At 40.6% G+C, this 10037-nt stretch overlaps 1 protein-coding gene across 4 annotated transcripts; it reads left to right on the top strand.

Annotated features, from left to right (window-relative positions):
- The first annotated feature begins 571 nt into the window (after window positions 1-571).
- On the top strand, window positions 572-7011 carry LOC103995757 (calmodulin-binding protein 60 B). 4 transcript variants are annotated; one of them, XM_018830645.2, is made up of 10 exons: window positions 573-769; window positions 850-893; window positions 971-1127; window positions 1961-2036; window positions 2929-2987; window positions 4042-4535; window positions 4622-4782; window positions 4860-5063; window positions 5823-6066; window positions 6261-7011. In XM_018830645.2, the coding sequence occupies exons 3-10, from the start codon at window positions 1003-1005 to the stop codon at window positions 6800-6802; spliced, it is 1905 nt and encodes a 634-aa protein (XP_018686190.2). In that variant the 5' UTR covers window positions 573-769; window positions 850-893; window positions 971-1002; the 3' UTR covers window positions 6803-7011. The 4 variants fall into 4 exon arrangements, with proteins under 4 accessions (XP_018686175.2, XP_018686190.2, XP_009414730.2 ...); XM_018830630.2 differs by having other exon boundaries at window positions 572-893; XM_009416455.3 differs by lacking the exon at window positions 850-893.
- Window positions 7012-10037: the final 3026 nt, after the last annotated feature.

Below are 10037 nucleotides of genomic sequence, written 5' to 3'. Positions count from 1 at the left end.
GCGTAAAATGAACCGAGCCTTTAAGCTTTGCGTCAGGCATAACTTGGTGGTGAGCTTTTTAAGTAGCCAGAAAAGAAAGGCCATGCCGACACGAAGTGCAAGAGCGCAAGGACGAGGGGGACGAGCCACAATTTACCAGCTCCGGTTAACTCACAGCTCTACCCTTTCCTAGAAGAAGCCTGGAACCCGCCTGGAAACTCCACGCGTGGGACCCAACCGTAACTTTACCTCACAGAACTCTCACCTCTTTCCGAGAAGAAGCCTGGAAGTCGCTCGGAAACCACACGCGCGGGACCCGACAGTTTTGCACGGTGCAAGATGCCGTGCATACGAACGGAACTGCTACCGGGATGACCATTGGAAGGAGCAATGGTGGGGCCACTTCTGCTACCATTGTTCTGGCAGGTATGGCAAGGAAAGGGTTCCACTATATCGAATCTTTTTTAAGTGCGCTGCCGGCCCTCCTCATCTATCACAGCAAACAGCAATGCTACGCAGTGGACGTAGTTGCACGCGTCCCTAAGGAAACGTCTCTGGTGTATATATTGCTTGGTATGGTGGCACCGAACTCAATTATTTAGCCGTCATAAAAAAAGGGCGAGCACACAGATAAGGTAAAAGCCACGAGCGATAACACCATTTCGACAGATTTGTGTGTCTCTCGCTCTCTCTCTCTCTCAGCGATAACACCATTTCGACAAATTTGTGTGTGTGTGTCTCTCTGTCTTTCTGCTGCCACTACGTGCGATACCTCGACGAGAGAGAGAAGGTTTGTTGTAGCTCTCATTACAGCGGTTTTAGATTCTTCATGGTTTCGACCGAGTGTTCTCTTTCGCCATTTTTGGATAGGTTTTGTCCGGAAAGACAGTCTTCTGTTTTCAGTGCCGAAGATGGTAACTTCATGTAGCTCTTCATGACTTGTATGTTGTTCCGGAATCATCGGATTTTGGTTCTGGGATTTGTTGCACAGCCCATAGAGATATCTGGGATTTGGATCGCGGAATGCAGCGGCCCGGGAGGTATGAGCGGCAGGGGACGCTGCCGAGGGAGAAGCGGGGGTTGGAAGCAAGGGACAGGGACGGCTTGCAACCCGAGCCCAAGCGGTCTAAGGTTCCGGCCCTCGCGAGGTAAGCAACCGAGAAATTTGGACTAAAAGATAGAAACTTAGAAAAGCTTACCTCTTTAAACTATTCTGATTTCTGGTATTGCCGTATGACAAATAAAGCAAGACTTAGCTTGGTCTGTTCGTTTTCCATCTTATTGGAATAGATTTGTAGGGTCATTTTGGTGGAAAGGTTTTTATTCTATAGATTCTTGCCTTCTGATACAGTTCTTCCCTTCTCCCGAAGACTACCCTATTGTTTTGTGTGTATTTTCTTAGTTATTCCTCATTGTAGTTGGAACAGAGATAATTTCATGTGTTCAGTTCAAGTTATTTATCATTTGCTGCTAGTCATGCCCGAATAGCTCCAATTCTGTACAGGGGCAAAACTCTTGAGCTTGACAGCAGGTGCAAGGGGCTGAAGCTTGAAATCTCGTTAACAGATGATGTTCTGATTCCTGTTCTAACAAACAAGACAGGATGACTTTGCTCCCTCTGTGTGTGCGCGCGTGCGTGTGCATGTCTGTTCGTATGTAAAACCAATATAAGAAAAACAAATGCCTGGACAAATGAGAAGTCTTGAGGGTTAAGAACACTGAAAGAAAAAGAAACAGATTCAATCTTGTCACTGACCTTTTAAGATGATTCGTTTGATTTTTATTTTACCTGGTTTTACCCTTTGACATGTGTCATTGCATAGACATGTCCTATGCAAACATTAGTAGTTAGAGACATCAACTATTTGATAATTATGTTTCACTTATTCCAGTTCCTTAAGATTAGATATTCATAAATGCATGTGTGCCTACTTATGATTAGCATGAGTAAATATCTAATCAGAGTAAATATTCTTTGCAGTGTGATCGTTGAGGCATTGAAAGTGGACAGTCTGCAGAAAATCTGTTCGTCATTGGAGCCCATCCTTCGTAGAGTTGTAAGACAAATGTCTTATTTCATAGCAGATTTTCTTGAAATCATGCATATGTGGGGCATTTTATGATTGCAAATATTAAGCTACCACAACAGCTTTTCCTGGGCTGTAGTTACTGGGATTTCTGCGCGATGATGCTTACGTTTCATTATCTTTTCTCTTTCCATTGTTTATGATACCATTAGGTGATATTAGTATCCCATGTGAAGTCTGAAATGAGGTTTGGAATTATGGATCTGGTTGATATTAAACTTGCTAAGCTTTCTGGAGTTAAGTACTTGTCCTCATTTTTTTTTCTCAGAAAAGAATGTGGCATACGTATTTCAGTTCATGATCTTCTATGAGGTGGGCCATGCTAGTTTGCTGCATTTGTCTATTTTTTAACTTTTTATGACATGTCATTCGATTGATATATTTCTTGGATGAATTAGAAATGCAATTTCAGTCCTGGGCTATTTTGCTTTGGATGAAGGTTGATTTGGGAAATTGTCATGTAGCATCGGCCCTTACCATATCTGTAGCATCAGCCTTCCTGTATGCCCACTAGTTTTCTTGTTTGGTTCTTTTGTTTCATCTATGAACCGTAGACACTTCATGTTCTTCATTTGTATTCTTTCACTTGCATTCCAAATGATTAATTTAATTTCTGAGCGAGATATGAATCCAGCTTGCACATGTCCTGTGAAAATGTAAAATTTATCATGTTACTTTTGCCTATTGTCCATTGCTTTATCTTTTATAATGTAAATTTGTAGTTATTACTAATTAACTGCATTTAAGGGAACATGAATCTTTTGAACCTTCTCTCTTTGTGGGACTCAAATTCTGCAGTTTTATTCATTTACACAGGTACATTTTTTGACTGCTAATCTTATTCTGTTTTGTGCTTACATAGGTCAGTGAAGAAGTGGAACGAGCCTTAGCAAAGTTGGGTCCTGCCAGGATTGGTGGAAGGTATAAAATTGTTAAATCATCGACTACACTACAGATTAAACCTTTGCAAATTCCAACTAGTTCTCTCATCTCACTGTTGCTTCTGAGAGTAGAAGACTGTCCATCATGTACATGAATGCTGTTTGCTCCTAGAATTGGCTATTGTTGTGTCATCCTCTACACTATAAAATGGAACCTTTGGTAATTGAAAACAATTTTCATCCTGCTGCTGTTTTTGAACTCAAAAACCAACAATTGTGATACAATGTTAGATTTTCTTCACTTTTTCTCTTCCTATTTTAAGATTTCAAGTACAAGTTATCTACAGAACTCTCTTATGCCTTCAACTTCTATTTCTTGGAGAATTAGTATTTATGAACTTTTAATTGTGATAAAAAATATGATTGATTGCCACTTGAGTTGTTAGCTCTAATTTGACCACAATTTCTAGTCCAGAATCTGCCAGACTCCGGAAAGCATAGAGAAAAAGGTTTTATATGGGTGTCATGTAAGAGTATTATGTCAGGAACTGCCCCAATAACATTTGTTTTGTTACTATTGAGGAAGATCCAAAGGCCAAAAGGATGAAATGCTCATCAGAATATATGAAATCCTAGGTGGATTTGCTATGCCAGTTCCATGGTGATTTAGCAACACAAGCACATGGAATCTTATTTACAGATAGTATATATCTATACAAAACTGATATATGTATTGTGTTTTCATTTATGTGTGCGCATCATATTTTATTTGTATGGAATCAGCATCTTTAAAAAAAAATGTTGCAGGATCACACAACTAGCTTATGTAAGTTCTTTATTATATTTGCTATTCTTTGTGAACCATAAGTTCTTTATTATATTTGCTATTCTTTGTGAACCATTATGAGCTGTGTCATTCTTCTTTTAGTTTAATGTTGTCAACCAATGGGAATTAGTCTACTTAGTTGTAGCTTATACTACAGGAGATAGAAAAATGATGATAACATGAGCTAACAGTATATTCAGTAATTTTTTTCTGAAATAAGCATATTTAATATTTTAGAAATAAGTATTTCTGGTTATACATCATGCAGGTGTTCACCAAAACAAATAGAAGGACCTGATGGAAGAAACCTACAGTTGCACTTCAGGACGAGGCTATCGCTTCCTCTTTTTACAGGTGGAAAAGTAGAAGGGGAACAGGGAGCTGCAATTCATGTTGTATTACTTGATGCAAATTCTGGTCATGTGGTAAGCTCAGGACCTGAGGCATCTGCAAAGCTAGATGTTTTAGTTCTAGAGGGTGATTTTAATGATGAAGATGATGAGAATTGGACGGAAGAAGATTTTGAGAGCCATGTAGTTAAAGAGCGTGAAGGAAAGAGACCACTTTTGACAGGGGACGTACAGGTTTCTTTGAAAGATGGTGTTGGTAGCCTCGGAGAGCTTAATTTTACTGATAATTCTAGTTGGATCCGAAGCAGAAAATTTAGACTTGGTTTGAAGATTGCCTCAGGCTATTGTGAGGGTATTCGTATACGTGAAGCAAAGACAGAAGCTTTCGTGGTTAAGGATCATAGAGGAGAATGTAGGTCTTCTTAACATTTTTAATTATTTGGTCTTTTTCCCCTCGCAATTTCATATATAATTTTTTCTCCTCCAATCTTTTTATAGTGTACAAGAAACATTATCCACCTGCCTTGAAGGATGAAGTTTGGAGATTGGAAAAGATTGGCAAGGATGGGTCATTCCACAAGAGGTTGAATAGCAACGGAATTAACACAGTCGAAGATTTCCTCAGGCTTGTTGTCAGAGATCCCCAAAGATTGCGTAATGTAAGTTTTGATGTATTGTTCTCCGATAGAATTTTTTATTCATTCTTTTGTGTCATTCATTCGTTGCGTGCTTCTAGATCCTGGGAACTGGTATGTCAAATAAGATGTGGGATATCCTTGTGGAGCATGCGAAGACTTGTGTCTTAAGTGGAAAGTACTATGTATACTACTCAGATGAAACGAGGGATGTTGGTGCTATTTTCAACAACATCTCTGAGTTCTGTGGCTTAATCGCTGGAGGGCAGTTCTGTTCAGCAGGAGGACTTAATGACAGTCAGAAGGTGAGTAATATTTCTATTATTATACTCCTTTTCGCTGTTTCGTACCATGGCATGCGGTAATCCAGTTATTCATTGGTAGTCATTATCATGAAGGAGGATATTAGGCTACTAATCCTGACAATTTTCTTGTGAAACTGAAGCAAAATCTGTTTGTGACAACAAAGGAGTTAAAACTACAAAAGTTGATAGGCTGAAATAGAATTGACATCATTGGCCTTGACATCTTATTAGTTGCATGTTCTCCTCCGTCCATTCCAAAGCAAACTTTGTTATTAACAAGTGAAGATAAAGTTGGGAAAAGCTGCATTTCTAAAATCTCCATTGTTCCAAGCTAATGAATCCATGTCTACACTTACAACTAAGGTATGGAAATTACAAACTTGATTTGTGAAAACTGGAGAGAGAGAGAGAGAGAGAGAGAGAGAGAGAGAGAGAGAGCAAAATTACAACTAAAATCTCCATTGTTCCAAGCTAATGAATCCATGTCTACACTTACAACTAAGGTATGGAAATTACAAACTTGATTTGTGAAAACTGGAGAGAGAGAGAGAGAGAGAGAGAGAGAGAGAGAGAGAGAGAGAGAGAGAGAGCAAAATTTTCAGATCTATAACCTGTTGGATGTGAATTCTATAAATTGAGCTGCTACTTCCATTTGATCCTACTAGAAGTGCACAGCACCTGGATACCCAGTACATTAGTAGAAACTTCAATGATCAATATAGGTTGAGAAGATGATTGTGTTCCCTTCATCCATTGCAGGTTTTTGCAGATACATTGGTCAAAAAGGCATACGACAATTGGATGCATGCCATAGCATATGACAGTCACACCCTCTTGGACAACACAAAGAGCAAGAAAGCAACCGCTTCCTTGCTACAAGAATCCCCATTGGTTTCATCATTGAATCATCCTTCTTTGCATGACCAGCATATCTCTCAGTTTCACCCTCAGTCTTCAGTTCCCTTACAGCACCAACCAGTAGCAATTGCTGATACCGCCGAAGGTGAGAAATCATTATATTTCTCCAAGTACTATTTGTTTTAGATAATTAATTAGGAGTTGGCTTAAGAGCACTACTTTGAAGTAATTTCAACATGATTGGATATATAATTATAGCAGGCATTTTATTTGTATATCCTGATTTATGTAGCTGATTCCAAATAGTTAGTATCTCAACTGCTTTTTTCTTTTCTTTAGGATATAATGGGAGTCGAGCTACTCGGTACTCTAACCTTCCACAAGATGCAGATTTAAATGCTCAAATGCCGATCCAAAGCACTTCCTTTGCTTTCCAAAACCAGTCAAGTAGCTCCTCTCACCAGTCCCATTTCAGAAGAGACGATCGTGCAGGTCTTGCACTCGCTCCACCACTACATCAACCGAGCATGGAATTCCAACCATACGAAGACTGGTCGTGCCAACAGGATGACTTCCTCTCGGAGGAGGAGATCCGGTTGAGAAGCCACGAGATGCTGGAGAATGAGGACATGCAGCACTTACTCCGCAACTTAAGTGTTGTTGGAGCTTCCACGAGTCTGCATGAGGATGGATATGGCTTCCCACCGTACGTGCCTTCGCTGTGCTCCAACTTCAACGATGACGATGACGAACGGAGCCGTCCATCGGGTAGGGCGGTGGTTGGGTGGCTTAAGATCAAGGCGGCCATGCGATGGGGGATATTTGTGCGGAAGAAGGCAGCCGAGAGAAGAGCGGCACAGCTTGTTGAGCTCGAGGACTAGCAAGCATGCGTTCATCATCATCATCTAACAGTTCATGTGGTGGTTTCCTCTTCTCATGGACTATGGTGATGTTTAGAGTGGGGATCACGAGAGGCTTAACGGAACAATTACTCGAGTTGGGAAGCTCAACTTTTGTCCATATGCTTCACATTCGATGTATTTTCGCATATTATGTTGTAATCGTTTGAGCTATGTGACATCCCTAACAATGCCTGCTTATTAAAGATTAGTCAAAACTAATAATCTCACCATGTTAGATGATTATAAGGAGAAAAATGAATCAGTCGAAGCAAATGGCCGATTGTTAATAAAGTTGTTAGGCATAATAAAGAACACTTGGATTCCTTGAGAGTATGTTAGGATGCAATTAGATCTTATGTAATATATCTAGTTGGTTTTATTTAAGCCATGTATTGTCTCTTTATAACTCTTAAGGTCCCCAATGACATTCCTTGAGAGAAAACATATTAGAAAACATGTGCACGTGCAAGTAAACTATTGATGTTGCTTTACTGAAGCGTAAACTCGAAATTTTATAAGAAGATATTTTATCAAACAATTAATAGGCACAGACGAACTTTATAATCTTTGAAAAGATCACATGATAAAAGATCCAAGGTAGTCCATTGAGTGCAAAAGTTTCTACACAAAAGCTTTGAAGTTTGTGAGCTAAAGACTGTTTTGAATAATTTTGTCACTATATGATGACCATATACAAGTTGTACTTTGAAGAAAAAAATAATCAGAAAACTCAATCAAAATAGGTTTACCAAGCTTATTGTCAATCTCTTACATGCTGCCTAAGGGATGAATGAAACTTAAAACATGAACATTACATTGAACACCTTTGCTAGAGTTTGTGATATACTCCTCACTTATTTATTCCTTCTTCAATGCTCTCCTCGAAGGCTTTGTAGATATTGCATCTCTTCGTCTTAATGTATCCGTAGTCATGTTTTAGCTACAATGTGTCTCTTAAAGATGTTAAACTTAAACTTTCGTAAGAACGTAGGAAGAAGCTCAAGGAGGTTTGCAGTAAAGTAAATTACACAAAAAGAAAAGCAAACTAGAATTTAGAGTGGTTTGATCAATGAGACATATGTCCACTTTGAATTCCTCCTCCGTCGAGATCATCGGCGTCCACTAAAGGAGGCCTTTCTTCAATAGACGAAGACCAACTATCTTTTACAGCTCTTTCTCCATTTGCCGGGTTTATGAGACAACCCTTACAAGTCTCACTCCGCTTTCTTGGATGATTACAAGGCTAAGAGAGGAAAGAGGAGAACTCTTCTCACTTTTACAATGCTTTTCACACCCCAAACACCTAGAATTTTTCACACATATAATAGCACTTTGTTACCCTTTTATGTAGAAAAGGGTGGGGTATTTATAGGCCCCAAAGGCTTCAAAAGTTAGAGCCAAAAAATTCAAATCCTTGGATTTCGGGATGCTGGGGGTACCACCGCCATTAATGGGTAGTACCACCGCCTAACAGAGCTCGGAGACCGAGCTCTGGCGGTACCACCGCTTGACAAGGGCGGTACCATCGTTGGCAGCATTGATTGCCAACAGAACCACCACTCAATCTAGGCGGTACCATCGCCCGACCACCTGGGAGACTGGGTCTCCCAAGTGGTGCCATCGCCAACCATGTTTGTTAGGATCAAGAGCACTAAGAGGGGGGGGTGAATTAGTGCAGCGGAAATCTTTCACTATTAAAATCGAAAGCTGCGTTCGTTTGATAAAAACGATTTCGATGTAAAAGCCGATTCTAAGATTACTTTAACTTAAGATTAAGCGAGATGACGTTAAAGTAAATCTACGAAGGCAGTTTGCAGTTTATGATGAAAATCAGAATGCAAGCGCAAACTGAAATGCGACGTTCGTACGATAAAACCGGTTTACGTCTAAATGTCAATTTTGAGGATACTGAACTTTGAGATACGTTTTATAAATGCGCAGAAGGCAGTTTACAGTTATGATTGAAATCAAAACGTAAACGTAAACTGAAATGTAATGATCGTACGAAAAAGCCGATTTACGTCTAAACGCAGATTCGGAAAGCTCTGAACTTAGAAACTCGTTCGTAAAAGCGCAGAAGACAGTAGCTATTTAGGAGGTTTGCAGTAAAGATAAAATGCTCAAAGTAAATGCAAACCGAGATTTAGAGTGGTTCGGTCAATCTTGACCTACTCCACTTTTGGCTTCCTCCACCGACGAGGTCACCGACGTCAACTAGAGGCCTTCCTTCAATAGGCGAAGGCCAACCACCCTTTTACAGTTTCACTCCTTTTGACGGGCTTAGGAGACAACCCTTACAGAAATTTTCTCTCCTCTCTTTACAACTCAAAACTTTGAAGAACAGAGGGAGGAGAACTTTTGGCCTTTACAACAATTTTGAGCTCTAAGAATCATAGAAAAAGATCAAGATTTCGAGTGTAAGTTGTTCTCTTTCAGTTCTGAATGGGTGGGGTATTTATAGGCCCCAACCCAGTTCAAATTTGGAGCTCAAAACTGTCAATTCCCGGAATTCCGGGATTAGGCGGTTGCACCTCCTGACTGGGGCGGTTGCACCGCCTACAGCAATTAGGGTCCGAATGGGTTGATCCATTCGGCCCAATTTGGGTTTTTAGGGGCCCAATTGCCCCAAGATTAAGTTAATGGGATCACCTCCCATTTCCAACTTAATCATTATGCTAACTACGATATTTTCTAAGACGTTTATTGCAACTTGCTCCGGTGCGTCAATCGCTTCTTCCGGCGAACTTCCGTCGATCATCCGATGAACCCTCGGTGATGCTCCTGCGGACTTCCGGCAAACTCCTGGACTTGCGACGATCCACTTGGCGAGTTCCGACGAGCTTCTTTGGCAAGCTTATGGACTTCTCGGATTTGTTCCCGTAGAACCTCCGACGACTGTCCGAACTTCCGTCGAACTCTCGAACTCCCAACGTGATCATTGTCTTGACTCCGACGCAACTCCTACTGCATGTCTTACTTTCATCGTAGTTAATCCTGCACCCTTAAAACAAAACTTCGATCGAGACAATTAATCCTAAGCAATTAACCAAGTTGTCCGACATGTCATTGGTCCCTCGACGCTTCGTCCGATTCTTCGGCGCATCGTCCTTTCCTGCGGCCTATTGCCCAATCGGCCAGTTGGCTCCGCAACTCTGATATCCTTGGCACAATACCCGCTCTTCTTGGCCTGATGCCCGAGTCCACGACCCGAAGC

This window comes from Musa acuminata, chromosome BXJ2-1, assembly GCF_036884655.1.
Source record: "Musa acuminata AAA Group cultivar baxijiao chromosome BXJ2-1, Cavendish_Baxijiao_AAA, whole genome shotgun sequence".
NCBI classification, from domain to species: Eukaryota; Viridiplantae; Streptophyta; class Magnoliopsida; order Zingiberales; family Musaceae; genus Musa; species Musa acuminata.
This window is presented reverse-complemented; position numbering and strand designations above follow the sequence as displayed.

What these genes read in the sequence shown, in the direction of transcription:
- LOC103995757 (XM_018830630.2), top strand. Translation starts at nt 809, where the DNA reads ATGGTTTCGACCGAGTGTTCTCTTTCGCCATTTTTGGATAGGTTTTGT. An exon ending in CCTGCCAGGATTGGTGGAAG is followed by an intron (nt 2,988 to 4,041) that starts GTATAAAATTGT and finishes TACATCATGCAG; the next exon opens with GTGTTCACCAAAACAAATAG. An exon ending in GACTTAATGACAGTCAGAAG is followed by an intron (nt 5,064 to 5,822) that starts GTGAGTAATATT and finishes CATCCATTGCAG; the next exon opens with GTTTTTGCAGATACATTGGT.